At 51.8% G+C, this 18,977-nt stretch overlaps 1 protein-coding gene across 1 annotated transcript; it reads left to right on the forward strand.

Moving 5' to 3' along the window:
* The first annotated feature begins 395 nt into the window (after positions 1–395).
* Positions 396–18,570, forward strand: Gdap1l1 (ganglioside induced differentiation associated protein 1 like 1). Its single transcript, XM_031372670.1, has 7 exons — positions 396–774; positions 8,660–8,852; positions 10,092–10,265; positions 14,392–14,489; positions 15,244–15,358; positions 17,230–17,874; positions 17,971–18,570. Exons 1-6 carry the CDS (start codon positions 595–597, stop codon positions 17,571–17,573), a joined length of 1,104 nt encoding a protein of 367 aa, XP_031228530.1. The 5' UTR covers positions 396–594; the 3' UTR covers positions 17,574–17,874; positions 17,971–18,570.
* Positions 18,571–18,977: the final 407 nt, after the last annotated feature.

An 18,977-nucleotide genomic window follows, 5' to 3' on the forward strand; every position in this document is an offset into this window, starting at 1 on the left:
CAGCTCCATGACCTTGAGCAAGGTCACTTCTCCTCCGAGCCTCCCTTTCTTCCTCTGTAAATCAGGCCAAAGGGGTGGAAAGCCCTTAGTGCCTGTGCCCGGGCAGAAAGTAAGTGCCGATGTGGTTAACAAATTGCAATTCATTCCCTTCTGCTGTTGGAAACCCTTTCGGAAGGGGAACGTCAGAAAAATGGAGTTTCAAATAAAGCTATCTCCAGACATTACTTGTGAAAAAGGGTTAAACAGACCTCTATATTGCCATTTATCTAAACTAAGAGGTGTTTCTCAAGATTGAGAGGCACAAATACGTAATGATGGTGAAGTCTTTGGCAGGTGACTGGTCAGCTGTGAGCTCTCTGGGGGGCGCGGCCCCGGTTTCTGCATCCTTCCCTCCCTAGGGCCCTCGGGGAGGACTCACGGCTGGGAGGAGGAGGAAAGAGCCCCGGGATCCCCTTGCCCCTCCCCCTGCACCCAGTGAGTAATGACATCGCGGGGAGGGGGAGGAGGAAGAGGGGCAGGCTCGGCGAGGCCATGTGATGCTGGGCGCCAGCGAGCCGCCGAGCCGCCTCCTTCCTCCTCGGATCGCGGGCTGTCATGGCGACCCCCAACAACCTGACCCCCACCAACTGCAGCTGGTGGCCCATCTCGGCGCTGGAGAGCGATGCAGCCAAGACGGTGGAGGCCCCAGACGCGCCCGAGGCATCCAGCCCCGCCCATTGGCCCAAGGAGAGCCTGGTTCTGTACCACTGGACCCAGTCCTTCAGCTCGCAGAAGGTAGAGCGGGCGCGGGGTGCGGATAGGAAACTGGGAGGGGACAGGAGAGAGGGGCAGGTAGCACCGGGGTTCCCCGGAGGGAACTGTCCCGAGGGGCCGCAGAGCCCTGCCCCAATGCCAGGAGCATCTCCTTAGGCCTCGTTCCCTCCTGGGGACACCTGAACAGAGAGACAAAGGCCGGGGACAGACCGGCCCTGCCGGCAAGCGGCCTGAATGGGGTTGAGCAGAGGAAGCCTCACTTTAGGCCAGCTTTCATCCCATTCACTGTTCCAGACACCATGAGCAATCTCGGGCCACAGCTCCCAGACCCTCGATCTGTCTGGGGTCTTCTTCAGTCAGGGGCTTGAAAAGTCTGTCCCCAGCCGTCATCCTTTCTCTAGAGCTGAGAAGGAAGGAGTTAACCCATCCCCTCAGAGCAGCTGGCTTGCCCATCAGATCAGCTTTGCTCTTAAAGGCACAGGCCGGCTTTGGCTCCTTAGACCACTTAGAACACTCCCCTACTTTCAGGGGCAGGGGCGGTTGAAAGTACACCCTAGTACTGTCACCGGGGTTCCCGCTTTGTAGGAGTGAGACCAGACACTACGCCCCAATACCTGGTGCCTCTAAGGGACTCAGTCTCCCACCCTGAGTAGAAGTCCTGTCCGTGGTCCGTGGGTTCAGCACCATGGCCAGAGCCCAGAACTAGTTCTAAGGCAAAGCTGTTACCTGACTACCCAGATCTACATCGCCTTGTCCCATGCCTTCGTTTTACACATGGAGGCCGGCAAGTGCTGCTGAAGAAAAATGCTTTGGAAGCCAAAAACTTGGATTTGTGCTTTGGTCCAGACGAAGTTTTTGTAACCTGGAAAATGGGATAGTGAGAGAGGCAATAATAGCCACCAGGAACCTTAACCCCTCGGTAGAGTTACTGGAGGGGCTGTTTAAGGGGTGACACAACAGTACTCCAGGCTGGCTCTACTCACACCCCGTGCATTGAAATCACTTCATGATCCTGGCTAAGACACAGCCTGCCAGATCCTGCCTCAGAGGTCCACCTAGGTGCTACTGACAAAGTTGGACTACCTATCACTCTTTGGTCACCCAATTTAGAGCCCTTGAGTCTGAGGCCAGGCAGAGCCCAGTGGCAGAACCACCTTCTTCGCTGGCCCACGATGAAGCTTTGGATGCCCCAGTTTGCCTCTCCAAAGGCGAAGTGTTCTGATCTGTAAAATGAAACATGTTCACATCTGCAGGGAGCTACTGCGAGGATGATATGAGATTGTGTAGAGAGAGTGTGGCTGTTGATGTCCGGTAAGGGATGGAGGGTCTGCTGATAAGGGTGTGAGGATTTGTTAAAGTGTTAAGGGGATGGAACAGGGATCAGCTCAGTAGCAGAGCCTGTGCTTAACATGAATGAGGCTCTGGACTCAAATCTCAGCATCAAAATAAAAACTGCTAGATAAAGAAGAGTCGAAGTTAGCCAAGGTCATTCTGAGACCTGTCGGTGCATTTTACATGTGCTTACCAAGCACCTACTAGCTTGCTGAGTGTGTCCTGGGTTGTACGAAGCACTGGGGATTTGGAGATGGGTCAGACTGACCTCCAGATCCCAGACCTTTCCCAATGCAAACCTTCAGGAAGCAGGCCTTGGTGACTGGGATTCAATGTGTGGTAGTGGGAGGCATCCCCCTGCTGTCCCTCAAGAGACTCTCCTGCTCTTCTCCCAGGGAAGATTTGCTCTTCAGCCTGAGCATGGGGCGTAAGTGGGTTGGAGTTAGGGAAGGGACCATTCACAGCAGTACTCCTTCAGGCTAAGTGTCTCTCAAGCTAGCTAGGCATCCTCCTGCCTCCTCCACCAGGGTACAGGCACAGTACCCTGAAAGCAGCACAGAGGAAGAGGATGGGCTTGCCAATCATATGGCTGGGTTCATCTCCTCCTGGCTGTTTACCCTCTGGGTGACTCTGGGCAAGTCATTTCACCTGTCTGTGATTCACTGTCCTCACCTGCAAACAGGGCCTTCTCTCTGGGCCCTGCAGATTGCCTGGGGGGATTTCCAGAACACTGGTGTGTGTTAAGTGCCTGGTGTGCAGTAGGGACTCAGTGGGGGCGGTCCATTTTTCTTAGGCCATGCTTGCTGCAGACTCTCCTCTCCGGGAAGCCCTTCCTTGGTTGTATCTGGGCGGTCACTTGCAGAAATGTCCTACCTCAGAGAGTGATGGAATCCCCTGTGGGCACTGGGGACTGTAGCAGATCCTAAGGGCAGCAAGACCATGTAGGAACCTAAAGCCTAGACTCTGGGCCCAGACAGCTGGGCTGCCCCTGACTAGCAGGGCAACATGCACACATTACTTTGCCCCTTGTGTCTCAGTTATGCATTCGATAAACTGGGGGTAAAGGCGGTCTGTGAACTTCTGAGCATTACCTAGAAAGTATATGACATGTGCCAAGGACTCTGTGGTCACTGGCTGCCATGAAGACACAAGTTGTGACATGAGACACATTCATTCGGTCCCTGTCCCTCTCAGGCTCTGTGGGTGTCATAACCTCTCTAGGTTTCACCTTGTTTGGTCTTTTGTGGGTAACAATAGTAACCCAGTCTGAGGGTGTGAGGACTGAGTGATGTCATGCATGGTCATGGATGGAGCTCCTGATTACACAGCTGTGCACTGACAGGGAGTGCTCAGGCACCATCCAGGGTGATGGTCAGAGGACATGGGGTTAGGAAGGAGCTGGGACTGCATACTGGGACTATGAGCATGGCTCCCCAAGGATGTCCCTTCTCCAGCTTTCTCTGCCTCGCAGGACAGGAGGGAGGCTGAAAGAGGCAAAAGTCAGAAGGCCAGAGGACTACAGTTCCACTGACTGGATATGTCCCTGGCCTTCTCTGGACCTCAGTTTCCTCAATAGGAAAATAAAAAAGCAACCACCTGCCAGGATTCCTCCTTCCCCATACAGAGAGAATAGCCTTTCCTACCCCAGTGGTCTCTGCATTACACACACACACACACACACACACACACACACACACACACACACACCACTCCCCCATTCCCCTTATATCTGCTAGGTTGGGGTTGTTTGTTTGTTTGCTTGTTTGTTTTTTATAGAACTAAGCTACTTGCTATTAACTAGCTTTGCCAGGTCATGCATAGTCTGGGCTTGTTTCCTCTTGTAAAGTTTGACAGTGTTGGAGTATTCACAGGTATTGATACCACATCCCTAAGTATCGGTAGGAGTATATGCTTTAGTTCACATAACGTTGTCCGTACATCAGTGGGGAGGGGACAGCAGACAGATAGAAAAGTGGCCTGGTGATGATCTTGCTATTTCTATGAGAGTCAATCTCAGGCTATCCTGGCCCCCTGAAACATACCTGAGTTGAAGTTCCTCCACCCCATCCTCTTGGGCCCTTGCTCCTATCCCAGCTGTGCCTGTGAGGGGCCCTATACCAGCCTTCAGCCCCCAAAGTTAAAAGCTTTAGGTCTGGGTCCTGCCAGGGACCAATCCTCCTGATACCATGCAAGAGCTGAAGGGATAACTATCTTGCCTTTCCTAGGCACTTCCTACCAGCCTGACCTACTGTGTGTTCAGCATCTACAGTAGCTCCCCAGTCCCTCCAGGAGAGACCCACCGTCCTCACAGTGGCCCAAAGGCTTCTAACTTGATTGGGAGTCAGGACGCAGTCACAGATAGCCATGGACCCTTCTTAGCACACTGTTTTCAGTCAAATAAAGTCCCATGATAGGGCTATTAGAGCAGAAAAGAACCCAGTCGTTTTCAAGGTCATCTATGGAAATATTTTTAATACCACCACCCCATGTAATGACGTGTCTTTCTGCACCAGTGCACTATCTGACACAGTCTGGAGGCAGGCCCTGTTCAAGTCCCAGTGAGTATACACATACTTTGAGTAACTGCAACAACTGTCAACCACGCCCACACCAGACTTGACTGCCCACATCCTTAAAGAAGGGATAACAGCCAGGTAGCTTCTGTTACTAAAGAGACATGTCATCCCTACCCTCACGGACTCCCTGTATTTATTTGCACACGCCTCTGCCTGAGTCTGGGAGTCTTCATTAAGCCCCAGTACACAATCCTTGTACTCAATTTCTAGTCCTCACTCACCTGTCCTGGCTTTCTGGTGCTTTGGGCATCTCCCCATGGCTCTGCCTTCTGCCTCTGCAGCAGCTGCTCTTCCCCTGAAACTCCCTGCCCAGGTCCTCACTCGGATCTCTCCATATCCCCTCCTTAGAGTTGTGTTGAGATCTTACATCCTCATAGACCTGCCTGATGTATCATCCTATTCAAAGCTGTCCCTGTTCCCATGACACCCTGATACCTTGGCCCTATTGTCTTCACACTTTACCTTCATCTGTCCCACTAGAGCCTCAGCAATAGCAGCATGAGGTCTGTCATGTCCACTGCGGAGCCTCCAGCACTTAGAGCAAGGCCTGGCTGATAGGTTCACAATGAACACGAACTAAAGAGTGATGTATTAAAGGCATGCGCCACTACCGCCTGGCTGAAATACTGTCTCAAAAAGAGGAAAAAATAAGTATCTGCTTCACCGGGCAGTGGTGGCGCACGCCTTTAATCCCAGCACTTGGGAGGCAGAGGCAGGCGGATTTCTAAGTTCGTGGCCAGCCTGGTCTATAGAGTGAGTTCCAGGACAGCCAGGGCTACACAGAGAAACCCTGTCTCGAAAAAAAACAAAACAAGACAGGGTTTCTCTGTGTACCCCTGGCTGTCCTGGAACTCACTCTGTAGACCAGGCTGGCCACGAACTCAGAAATCCTCCTGTCTCTGCCTCCCAAGAGCTGGGATTAAAGGCGTGTGTCACCACTGCCCGGCAGGCTCAGAGTTTTTGAGTGCCTTTTACAAAGTCACTCAACAACTACATTATTGGGTAGAAAAGCCAAGCCAGGCCATCACAACCACCCTACTGTGTGCCATCCTAATGAAGCAGCAGGAACTACTTTCCAGGCACCCACAGAGGAGTTAGATTCCCCTGAGATCATGACACAGCGTGGCGACCCCCTGGGTCTAACTAACCAAGTGTTCAGGAGACTGAGTGGCAGATGGCTGTGGTGGCTGTGTGCCCTTCCTTTGGGCCTGGCTTCCTCTCTGGGTTCCCTCCCCTGCAGAATGGCACATGGCTCTGGCCTTCAGCTCCACTAAAGGTGAAAGCCTCCTCGGCCATCTGCCAGAGTGACCTGGGGCAGCTCCCAGCGGCTACTGTGTCTCTAAAGATAGTCCCTCCCCAGGCAGAAGCCCATACCTGATTCCCTCAAGGGAGCCTCAAGGCACAGTCCTGAGTGTGGCTTGTTGGGAAAGGTGTCCTGACAGGGTAGAAGGCCAAGGGCAAGGGCAGAGGCCTGGTTTGGTCTTCTTTCTAGCCAAGTTGGCCAGGAGCCCCTTCTCCCAGCTTGGCAAAGCCAAAGACCACTGGGATACACAGGGAGAAGGGACCTGAATGTGTTCCGTGTCCAGCTCCACCTCAAAGCTTAGGGGCTTCTCCAAGACACACCCCCCCAACTGCCACTGCCATGGGTTCACACATGCACATCCACACACGCCCTGCCCACGAACACACACTCTACCAAGCCGAGTACACGCACTTTCTTTACGCTCCCGCGAGCACACTGTACACATGCGCACACAGCTGCCCACTCATACCCGCCCACTCACTCACCTAGAGCAAACAGATGCTGCCCCAGGCTGCTCACTCTGCGGTGGTTCCTCCTGGTGGAACTAGAAATCCTTCCTAGTACCCCAGAGGGAGGCAGTGGGAGGGATACAGGCAGGGAAGGAAGAAGCTGGAAAAGTGGGCCCAGAAGGGATCAGTGACAGCTGAAGCTACACAGTGGAGCCAGAAAGGCGAGCTGGGTCCCTGTGTCTAACCTAGGGGTTCTGTCTATATCATGGCCACCCCTTATAGAACTAGCTTTGGGCCAATGAGGCATATGAATCTGTGAGTTAGGGTTGGAAGTTCAAGGGTGACTTACCTCTCCAAACAGAAGGAAGGGCGTTCACATTAGCTGTGAATGTGGGCCACAAAGAGCTTCAAGACACTAAGTAGGGGTGCAGCAGGGTGTGTGTGGTCATGTTAGGACCATAGATTAACTCCCTGTGCTAGGACTCTGTCCACACTACTCCATCACAACCTCCCAACAACCTCCCAGAAATAAACTAGACCCCTCCAGAAGTCAAAGAGATCAAGTGGCTTTTCAGATCACACAGCAAACACTCAGTAGAGCCAGGCTCCCATTCTGTCTTTCTGTCAATCAAACCTGGTGTCTTAGTTTTTGATTGCTGTGATAAAAACAAAACTGACCAAGAGCAACTTGGGAAGGAAAGGGTTTATTTCAGCTTACATCTCTCTGGTAGTAAACAGCCTATCATGAGTGAAGTCAGGGCAGGGCAGGAAGAAAAGCAAGGCAGGAACCTAGAGGCAAGAACTGAAGCAGAGGCCATGGAGGAGTGTGGCTTCCTGGCTTGCTCCCCATGGCTTGCTCAGCCTGCTTTCTAATGCACCCAGGCCCATCTGTCCAGGGGTCTCACTGTCTCCAGTGATCTGGACTCTCCCACAGTGATCATTAGTCAAGAAAATGTGCTACAGACTCACCTCCAGCTGGATCCTGTGGCAGCATTTTCTCATGTTCTCAGTTGAGAGCGCCTCTTCCCAAATGACTCTAGCTTGTGTCAAGTTGACAACCGCTAGCCAGAATATGGGGTCTGATCCAAGTAGCTAATACCCATTACCCTACTGTGTGCTGGAACATCATACAGGATTGAGCTTTTACTCCTCCTACAGCCCTCTGAGGGAACACAGTAGGACGCCCTACAACAGGAGCCTCCCAGAAGTAGGAAGACTTTGAAGGTCTTCTGAGTTGGAACAGACGCAGCAAGCCTGTGATTCTGACACCAGGCCTGCTCTTCTGGTACTAAACCTGGGATCTTAGAGGGGTCTGGGATGCTTGGCCTATGTTTGCCATCTATGCTGTGGGAGGACATAAATGCTCAAGAATTGGCCTCTACCTCTTTCAGGGGTGGCCTCCTGGCCCAGGATTGGAGCCAAAAGATGAGGGGACAGTGTAGGACGAGACTATCCTCCCTGAGTCTCACCCCATATGTGAGGGCAACTGGGCTATAGGAGCTTTAGGCATCTTCCAGCTCCTGACACAGCCTGGATCAGGAGAGTGTACCCCCTCACTGGGCCCCTGGAGACATAAGGGAAGACTTGGGAGAGACCAGCCCTGCTGTGTGAGGTGGGATTGGTGCTTACCCTCTCTTAGTTTAGCTGCTCCCCACTCAATCTGTCTACCTCTGGTTGCTGTGGCCAGAGTCCATCCAGGCAGTTAGGTGGGAAGGTGTTTGGAACGACCCAGGACTATGTGGATATGGGCACATTATCTTCTACCTCACTTTGTCCCCCAAATCATTTGAGGCATTTAGCTCTTGGTTAGGATGAATTTCTGTGAATTTCCTGGCCAGATCCACCCCTGGAGTCTGGGCTGAGTTTCTGCATCATGGTAACAGTAAGCATGAACTGAGCTCATCTGTGTGCTAGACACAGACTCAGAGCTATTAATACTCTATTGATATTTCATTTGGCCCTAGGGGTTTAGGCAATTTGCCCACATTGGCACAGATGGAACCCCAGCCCCACATTAGCCCCTTAGCACTGCCCTGTGTTCTAGTCTCTGGCTACATTCCTCTCGAATCCACATGCACAAGCCCCTGAGCCAAAGCCCCCACTTAAGTGCCCAAGAATGGGCCACAAGCAAGTGTCCCCTCTTGTGTGTGACCTCTGACTTCCCTTCCTGCATGCCTCACCCACCCGGGCAGAGTGTCCCCTGTGTCCACCCGCCTTCCCCCCCGCTCTGACCCTGGCACCTGCAGGTGCGGCTGGTGATCGCTGAGAAAGGCCTGGCCTGTGAAGAGAGAGATGTGAGCCTGCCTCAGAGTGAGCATAAGGAACCGTGGTTCATGCGGCTCAACCTGGGTGAGGAGGTCCCAGTCATTATCCACAGAGACAACATTATCAGTGACTACGACCAGATCATTGACTACGTGGAACGCACCTTCACAGGAGGTATGCTGTCTCCAGTGGGTGGGCAGGGATCCCATGGGCTCAGACAGCTTTGAACCCAAGCAAGCCACTGAGCCATGGGCAAGACTCAGTGTTCTCCCAAAGAAACCAGAGGCTACCATGAGGGCTCAGATGCCTCCAGAGCCACACACCTCTCCCTGGCACCCCGGGGAAGGCATGGACCTTGTTTAGGTTCAGCTCTGGCCCTCAGCTTTCCTCTAGGCTCCCATAGGTAGGACTGAATTTTCTCAGGGCCCCAAACCCTACAACCCTCTAAGTATAGTTAGGACCAGACTCCAGGGAACCCCACTGGCATGCTCTCAGGCAATGTGAACCCTGAAGATACACCAGGACACCCTGGAACGTCTCTGCTCCCTCCCTGCCACCCTTGGGCTTCTGCAGGCTCAGGTGCTTGCTGCCTGTAGCAGAAGTCCAGGCAGCAGAGACAGTGGGCCCGGGGCCCAGGCTTGTACTATTTTTAAGAACAAGAATTTGCAAGTAGAATATGGTAGCACATGCTTGTCATTTAAGCACTTAGAAGGTGGAGGCTGGAGAACCAGGCGTTCAAGGCTAGACAGTTTCGCAGCGGAGTTGGAGACCACACTGAACAACATATGTGAGACCCCAATCTCAACTCAAGACAATTTGGCCTAGAACTCACTATGCAGACCAGGCTGGCCTGGAACTCACAGAGATCCCTCTGCCTCTGCCTCCCAGGTGCTAGGATTAAAGGCATGTGCTACCTCACTCAACCTCAAAACAACTTTTTTTTTTAAAGAATATAAATTTTCTGGGCATGGTAGCACATGTCTATGCCCTATAGTTCCAGTACTTTGGAGGCTGAGGCAGGAGAATCTCCAATTTGAGAACAGGCTGTGCTATATACCCAGTGAGATGGTACCTCAATAAAAAAGAAGCATAAATATGACTAATTATTTGCCAAGTCAAGGAGTGCTTAAGTTCTAAGCATCCAGCTTTTCATCCCATGGAAAGCAGGCAACATCAGGCATATGCCTCCACCTGGCTACTATCTAGTACTGAGAGGTTCAGGCTCCATGAGGCCAGCTTAGTGAAGCCCAGAGTAGCCACTGAGTCACAGGATTCCTAATAGCCAGCGACTGAATCCTAGAATACTGGTCTGGGACTTCTGAATATGATTTTTGGGGGCTCTAGGTTTCTAGGGGTGAATATCTAGGTGGGACCAGACATGGACTCTGCTCCAGCCCTTGCTGGTATCCACAGAGCATGTGGTGGCCTTGATGCCCGAGGTGGGCAGCCCACAACACGCCCGAGTGCTGCAGTACCGGGAGCTGTTGGATGCGCTGCCCATGGACGCCTACACACACGGCTGCATCCTGCACCCTGAGCTCACCACAGATTCCATGATCCCCAAGTATGCCACGGCTGAGATCCGCAGTGAGTGCTGCCCCACGGAGCCCCCCTCTTTCCTTGTGGAAGGTCATTCCTCTTCACTTCATGCTTCTACTCCTGAGTCTCTTTATTCGCCCTTCCTTCCTCTCTCCCTTTTGTCTTTCCTCCCTGTGCACCTCCCTCCTTCCCCCATTCCTGCCATTCCATTCAGTTAACTGCACAGAGGTCTATCCACCAGCTCCTCTCTCCAGTCTGTGAGACTCCCTGGGGAGGCTTAGCTGCAGATCAAAGGCTGGGAAAGGGGCCTGCATAGGGAGCCAAGAACACTGAGCGACATCAGGGTTGAAGTTTCCACAGAAGGCTGCCCAGACATGGCAAGACACCCAGTAGGTCTCTGTTTTCTGATCCAAAGTCACCCTTATATTCTCGTAACTACCAGGCTGCCTACAGTCCTTGGATGAAGATTAGACCCAGTCAGATGGCCCAACGATGGTTTATTTGTGGGGATTTGGGTCTTGATTCTGTTATGGTATTTGGTGGTCCTATAGGCAGAAGAGCCATGACCATGTCTGATAGGTCTTAGATGCTTAGTAAGTGGTCACCTCCTCTCCTTCCCATCCTCCTCTGCCCCACTGATGTGCAACGGAGGGGAGGGGTCGAGTTGTGGGGCTCAGCCCTAACTCCAAGAATCCTGTGAGGAAGACTCAGGAGCTAGCTATGCTGGTGTTCCCATTCAGTCAGCCACAACCTGGATGAAGCTGCCTACAGGCAAAGAAAACACAGCTTCTGCCATCCCAGAGTCACCACTCCTGGAAGTAAAGTCAAGGTCAGGCGCTGACAGCAAAAGATAAGGGAACTTGGGCAGCCAGGGGTGGGGGTGGAGGCCTCTGTACCAAATGCCAAAAAGGCCCATGCCTTGAGGATTAGCCCAGAGTCACTCTTGTGCACCAAGAATCGTCTGCACAGATATCGGCCAGGCATGGTAGCATGCGCCTTTAATCCTAGAACTCAGGTGTCAGAGGAATGCTGATCTGTGAGTTTCAGGCCAGTTTGTTGCACAGAGAAACCCTGTCGGGGGCGGATGTGGATATTCACTACAACATAGTGAGAAATATCACTGAAAACAACCTTGGTGTCTACAAGTTAGAGACAGTAAATTTGTTTATGGCGCTGTTATGCTGAAAAATAATAGTCACATGGAATTTTCTCAAGATACACTAATGGGTGTAAAAAAGAGAAGAGACCCAAGCATACATAGGGTGCCATCTTCTCTAGCAAGTCCTGAAGAATGCCCCGGGCTCTCCTTGCAAGGGATGTTTCTGGAAAGAAGTATAAGAAACTGCAGTAGTGTTGGTCTCCAGGGAACAGAGCTGAGATCTGAGATAGAGTGATAATTGTGGTTTGATTTGGTTTGTGAGTTTTTGAGACAGCCTATGTAGCCCAGTCTGGTTATGTAGCCGAGGATGAGCTTGATCCTTCTGCCTCCAAATGCTGGGATTACAGACGTGTTTGTCACCTCACCTGACTACAAAGATTTATTTTTATCCCACGTCTTTTGTTTTTGCTTGCATTTTTAATTATGGATGTTTTAATGTCTGTATAACCTGCACAAATCAATTAGTTAAATTTTTTAAAATCTAGTTCCAATATCAGAGTCAGGACAGCACAGAGGTAGGTCCCAGGGTCACAAAATCCTAGGACTTGGGATTATGGCAATATCCAAGAATAAATGGGAACATTTGTGAAAGGAGAAGAGAATCACATCAGCTTGTGGGGCAGGACAGGTGTGGTATAGGACAGGTGTGGGACAAGTGCAGGACAGGTATGGGACAGGTGCAGGACAGGTATGGGACAGGTGCAGGACAGGTATGGGACAGATGCAGGACAGGTGTGGGACAGGTACAGGACAGGTGTGGGAGAGGTGCAGGACAGGTGTGGGAGAGGTGCAGGACAGGTGTGGGACAGGTGCAGGACAGGTGTGGGAGAGGTGCAGGACAGGTGTGGGACAGGTGCAGGACAAGTGTGGGACAGGTGCAGGACAGGTGTGGGACAGGTGCAGGACAGGTGCAGGGTGTGGAGAGCCGAAAGAAGTCTAGTGGAGGCAGAGTAGAACATGAAGCAATGGCAGTGTCTCATGTGGATCTGAGGGGCAGGCTTGGAGGAGGGCAAGCTTTACAAAGAAACAATGGACCTTGACCCAGGCAGCTCTGTATTTCCCAAAGAGAAGTTCCCTGAGAGAGGAAGTATGACACCTTAGCTGTCATTTAAGTGAGTGGTGCTATAGCCCCATCTCATGGATCTGAAAGGCAGCAGAGTTCAGAATGGACCCAATTTTTACCCCTTTGAGGAAGCAGAGATAATTTCAGGATCCCACAAGGGTGGGGAAACAAGAGACCTCACAGGGTACAGGCTGTGACAGGCACAAGGGCAGCCATGGAGGGAGAGAGAGATTGGTTTGACCTTCACATTCATAAAACATCAGTGAGAGTTAATATAGCCTGGAGCTGGAGGAGCCAGCTGAGAGTGTTTACTGGGGCTGCATCAGGCCTTAGTGGGAGGTAGGTGATGAGACCTCAGAGGAAAGAGAACAGATGGCCAAAGCCTCTCCCAGTCTTGCCCATCCCCTTCCCTTCTCCAATACTCATTGAGTCCTGCTCTGGCCTAGGCCTGTGCTGGGCTTTTAGGGGGCAGAGGTGAGTCTCATACAGCTGCAGCTAAGCAGGAGCTCAGAGGCTGTGAGAAGAGATCCGTACACAAACATTCAGATCACCACATCTGGCAAACAGCATAGGCTGTATGCTGCACTGTGCGAGGAACACCTCTGGCAGAGGCCACAGATGAGCCGTTGCTGCTTCTGCAGCCTTGGCTGGTAATTTTGCATCTCCTGGCAGAGGTCTGCAGAACATATACTGGGAACAAAGGCTCTGAGGTGGGACCTGGAAGGTAAGAGGAAGCTTCGGGAAGGGGAGACAGCTAGATCTGGAAGGAGGCTTTCAAGAATAGTGGACATGGGGGCTGGACAGAGGGCTCAGCAGATAAGAACATTTGTTGCTTTTGCAGAGGAGCTAGGTTCTGTTCCTAGTACCCACAGGGCCACTTCTGGAGGCTCTGACACCCTCTTCTGGATTCTTAGAGTACATGTGTACAGACATACATGCAGGCAAAACACTCAATTGTATAAAACAAAAACAAAAACAAATAAATCTTTCTTTTTGTTTTGTTTTTATTTTTTCCAGACAGGGCTTTTTTTTTTCCCCAGACTTGGCTTTCCTGGAACTTGCTCTGTAGACCAAACTGGCCTTGAACTCACAGAGATCTCCCTACCTCTGCTTCTCGAGTGCTGGGACTAAAGATGTGTGCCACCACTGCTCAGCAAAAATAAATAAATCATAAGGGGTGGGGGGAAGAATAGAGGACAGTGTTAGTCCCAGAATAGAGATGTGGGCCAGGAGGTTTGGAGAGGTCTGGTGCATGAAAATTTATTTGAATGTCTGAGATGTACCCAGTGGAGACAGAGTTTGGGGCAGCCCAATGAGAGATAGGGCAGCTGAGTGATGGATCCCATGGTCCCTGAAGGCAAGCTGAGAGCTGTGCACAAAAGATCTTTGGAAGAGGAGGAATCAAGTGGGATGATGCAATACTTAGGAGACAGAAGTAGGAGGATCACCACAAGTTTGAGGCCAGCCTGGTCTATACAGCAAGTTCTAGGGCCACCAGCCAGGGCTACATAGCAAACCCTGTGAAACTCATCCAAGTAAGAGATCACAGGTGGGAACTGAACGATGACGGTTCTGATGGGGAATGCCATGTGGGGAGTGCTGGAGGAAGAGCCTACAGGGCCTGGTTTAAGGTGAGGGGCTCTGAGGACACCCCAGGCTGGGCTGGCTTCATATGGCAGAGGAGATTCTGGAAAGGCGAAGAGCTCTGGGTTTCAGGTTCTACACATTTTCAGCATCGTCTCCCCCTCTTCCTCCCCGTCCTCCTCCTTTCCCTCTTTTTCCTCTTCTTCCTCCTCTCCTTCTTCTCCCTCCTCCTCCTCCTCCTCAAGGCTATAGTCTCCCTTTCAGCAAGGTTTACTGGCCCCTTGTGCCCCAGGTGGCTTTCTCCTGGTCCTGTGGGAAGGAGAGGCCCTAGAGAGCAGAGGGACAGGACCTTTCCTATTCTTTTCCAGGACATTTAGCCAACGCCACCACAGACCTCATGAAACTGGACCATGAGGAGGAGCCACAACTCTCTGAGCCCTACCTTTCTAAACAGAAGAAGCTTATGGTGAGTGCCCTGACCATGTCCCCTCCTCCCACAGACTGGGACAACCAAGGGTAAATGATTCTAAATGGAGGATCAGTAGGTGCTTTGGCCTGGAAAATGTATGAGTTGGCTCCTCCAATCATGTCTCCTCTACCATATCCTGACTGTTTAGCCATGGAAAGCCACTGCTACCCCAGCCTCTGGTTTCTTATGTTGTCCCTGGAAAAACAGCCCTGAACACAAGTTCTTGCATCCGATGGTATAGAGAGATTGTTCTAAGGTTATGAGAGAGGTAGGGAAGAGGATGTGGCTGAGCCTCCTCCTCTGACCCCTCAGAAAGCTCTGGAATATAAAAGATACCATATGGCTTGGCTATGCTTTAACGCCCTGTATCAATCAGCCGTTGGCTACAGACTGCCTGTTGGGGTGGGGATCATCTTCCATGTGCTTCTGAGCAAGATACCTCCTCATTGGCAGAGAGCCATTCTCTGGGAGAAGAACATCGGTGCACTTAGCACACAGCAGTGGTACTGTTGCTCCAGTTCCATGCCAGGGAATGTGGGCAAGGTGGCCGAGCTCACCGGACTGGCTTAGTCCTGGATAAGGGTACATTCAATGGTGAGCCATGCCATATACAGGAGGGGGTATTTGAAGGCAGGGCTATGTGTGTGTTCGGGGCGGGGGGTACTAGGCAGAGCTTCTCCATCTCTGAATATCACGACTCCCATGAGACCAGCTCATGGTGGAGCATCTCTCCTGCCTGTCCTGCCCGTAGGCCAAGATCCTGGAGCATGATGATGTGAGTTACCTGAAGAAGATCCTCGGGGAGCTGGCTATGGTGCTGGACCAGATTGAAGCAGAGCTGGAGAAGAGGAAACTGGAGAATGAGGGTGGGTGCCATGCCAGCGGTGAAGGGCCAGCTCACCTGTTTGCCCTACCCACTCTGCCAATCCCCAGCCTCTTTCTCCCAGAGCCCTGCCAGCTGGTTAGGATCAGGCAGACCTCGGTTCTCTGACTGCAGTAGCCTTGACAAGTCCCACCCTGTCCTGGGACCTCAGTCTCCCATACACAGAGTGGAGAGAATGACAGAATCAGTGAGACCTTTGGAGTACTCTGGGTAGCAGCACGCGTGACATGTCCTTGCTCCAGTGTGGTGAGTGTTAGCACTCACAGTCTCACCTGACCCTGCGAGGGGACATCTTCAGGCCCTTACTGTTGCAGGGCAGGTCTCAGACCATGATATGCCAGCTTCTCTCCTGCCTCACACGTTTGCAGCAACTCTAACCTGGTGTCCCCTCTGTGCCAGTCTGCCCCATCAGCTTGTAGCCCACGGTCGTTCTGAGCTCACCTTTTAGTGAAGAATGACTGTAAACTTCTGATCCTCTGGCTCCCATCTCTCAAAGGTTGGGATTACAAGGCATGCTCTACCATGCCCAGTCTATCCGTAGCAAGGGTTCAAACTCAGGGCTTAGTGAATGCTAGAAATGGAGCTATGCCTTAGCCCTTTCAGTTTGAGATTGATAGTCTATGAAGCCCCTGGAAAAGATAGCAAACACCTACAGAGGAGGTAGATTGAGTCAGTCACCTCTGTAGGAGAACTGCTCCAGTCACAGGAGACTGCCAATGCATGGCGCTGAGGTGAGATCGGGCTTGGCATGAGGCTCTGCATGGAGATCCGTATGGTGGATAAGACTCAAGAGGGAAGCAGAGTCTGATGCCTGGAAGGAAATGGGGGTAGAACACACAGGTAAGACCACAGGGCTTTGCTCTGTCAGTGAAAAATGGGTTTGACAGGTCCCACTTAGATCTTAGCAGGATTCCTCTGTGTGCTGCTGTGCTGATAGCAGACTAGGGAGGCAGAAACACTGTGATAGGAGATGTGGGTAGGAGAGAGTGGCAGTTCAGGCTGGGATGATGCAAGACGAGACAATAGAGTTTGCATGTATTCTGAAGAGAAAGCTAATCAGACGTACTGGCAGACTGACTGTGCGCATGACGGAAGAAATTGTTCGTGGTGGCACTTGGGCTCTGGTACTGAATAGAAGGGTGGAGAGACACGACTGCAGTGGGGTGTGGGGAGCTGAGGAACAACAATCCAGAATTCCCTGCTGGACATGTTTAATTTGGAATGTGGAGTGACACTAGATGGAGCTACCAGCCAGACAATGTAAGTCTACAGTTTTGCTGCAGCCTGTAATTCCAGCTTTCTGGAGGTTGAGGCAGGAGGATCACAAATTTGAGGCCAGTGTTGGCTTTAGAGTCTGTTTCCAAAATTGAGAGAGAGAAAGAGAGCGAGAGAAACAGACAGACAGAGACAGAGAGAGGAGAGAGACAGAGAGTGAGAGAGAATAAGAGAGAGGAAGAAAGGGGGGGGGCAGGGAATGTAATTCAGTTGGTAGAGTGATTGCCTAGTTTGTACCAAGTCCTAGGTTTGACTTCCCAGCAGTGCATAAACTTGGTGTGGCAGTCTAGGCATACAATCCTAACACTCAGGTGTGGGCAGGAGGATGAGAAGTTCAAGGTTATCTTCACTAGAGTGTATTGGAGGCCAGCCTGAGTTACACAAGACTGTCTCAAGAAAAGCAAACCGAACCAAAGCCAGGAAAAACATAAGGCAGATGAAGAGTGGAGCCAGCAGGTATGAGGACATGGCAGAAACTGCTGAAGAGGTTCGGGAGGGAATGGCCTGAGGAGACACTGGCAGGCAGACCAGAGCCAGGGCTTCTGAGAAGTGAGCACCAGTTGTCCTCTCGCTCTCCAGGGCAGACGTGCGAGCTGTGGCTCTGTGGCTGTGCCTTCACCCTGGCTGATGTCCTTCTGGGAGCCACCCTGCACCGCCTCAAGTTCCTGGGACTGTCCAAGAAATACTGGGAGGACGGTAGCCGGCCCAACCTGCAGTCCTTCTTTGAGAGGGTCCAGAGACGCTTCGCCTTCCGCAAAGTCCTGGGCGACATCCACACCACTCTGCTGTCAGCTGTTATCCCCAACGCGTTCCGACTGGTCAAGCGGAAACCACCATCATTCTTTGGGGCATCCTTCCTCATGGGCTCCTTGGGTGGGATGGGCTACTTTGCCTACTGGTACCTCAAGAAAAAATACATCTAGAGCCGGCCTGGGGCCTGGTGTGTGACTGGCAGTGTCTCTGTGCTGTGTGCTTCCCAAATCCCTCTCAGTTACTCACTGTCCCATGAGCACCGGACAGACCTTCCTGTCCCTTCTTCCTAGTAATTCTATTGTCAGTGTGACAACATTCCATAGTTTAGAAGTAGACATTGTCAATGCCATGATTTAAGGCCACGGCTCTACCAGAGGACACAGAGAGAAAGTGAGAGAAAGGAAACCCAAATGTCTTTTCTTCTGATTCAAGGACTCAAGACGTTATTGTGGGGACTGGTTAGGATCTGAGGTGAGTCCCAGGGTGTTCTACCCAGCAGGGCCCAGGTTCTGGGAGGTGCGGGGGACTCAGAGGGCCTGACCCCAGCCTCCCCTTCCCTCTTGGCAGGGACCTCTTCTATAGGACAAAGCCAACATGGAGACTCAACTCATCTAACCAGTACCTCTGTCTGGGACTGGCGAGCCAGAGTCCCCGTGGAAAGTCTCTGAAGATCAAAAGGGGTCTCAATCTTCTCCTGGATATGGACTGAGACAGCAGTGGCTCAAGCCAAGCAGTGGCACCCTAAAACCCACCTATGGCTGGGATCAACTAATTCCGTGGGCACACCCTTCATCCCTTTCCTCCTCATTGGCCAGCTGGTGAGGATTGCCACTTACCTAGAAATCCTGAGGCAGCAGCCGTCAGCCACTCCTACCTTGAGTTGAGTTCTCACCCTTCACAGTGGCCTCTCAGCTAAAGCCATGTTGACCTTCCCTCCCAAGGTCAGTCTCAGCTCAAGAACAGGGGTGCCTCCCTCACGGCCTCCACCTTCCCCTTTTTCCAGAAATTCCTCATACCGCATGCAGTGGGGTCTCTCCTCCACACTGCCCCCGGGTCTCACTTTCCTGTGCCTTCTGCTTGTGGGAAAAGGGTCCGGGTGTCACCGCCGCTCATGCTTAGAGTCCCCAATAAAGCATCCAGGAGGAGTGATTGCTTTTCATTTCTAAACCGTGTGGTCCTACTCAACTCTCATTTCCAAAGTCAGGACAGAGGGCTGGAGGCGCGAGTTTTCAGATCCAGCTCTTCTGGAGAGCAAGCTCACCTGGCAAGGCGGCCATTGTCTACTTTCTCAGCAATTGGGAGGCCAAGGAAGGACAGAAGGATGGAGACAGCCTCCCCTACAGCCAAAAGCTTCTGACGTGGTCATAAGTCCACTTACGCATTTGGGCACCTAATTTCAGTTTACAGAATGTGTTTACATCTATTTGCTTACCTTTGCTCTCAGGGGTTGACCATGGCACATGCCCCCATCCTAATTTCTAAGTGGGAGAAACTTGTTAAAATGCTCAAAGACAAGAGAATATAGCTTGTTCCTGAAAAGGCATAGTTTTATTTCTTTTACCAAAAAAAAAAAA

Source organism: Mastomys coucha, unplaced genomic scaffold, assembly GCF_008632895.1.
Source record: "Mastomys coucha isolate ucsf_1 unplaced genomic scaffold, UCSF_Mcou_1 pScaffold15, whole genome shotgun sequence".
Taxonomy (NCBI): Eukaryota; Metazoa; Chordata; class Mammalia; order Rodentia; family Muridae; genus Mastomys; species Mastomys coucha.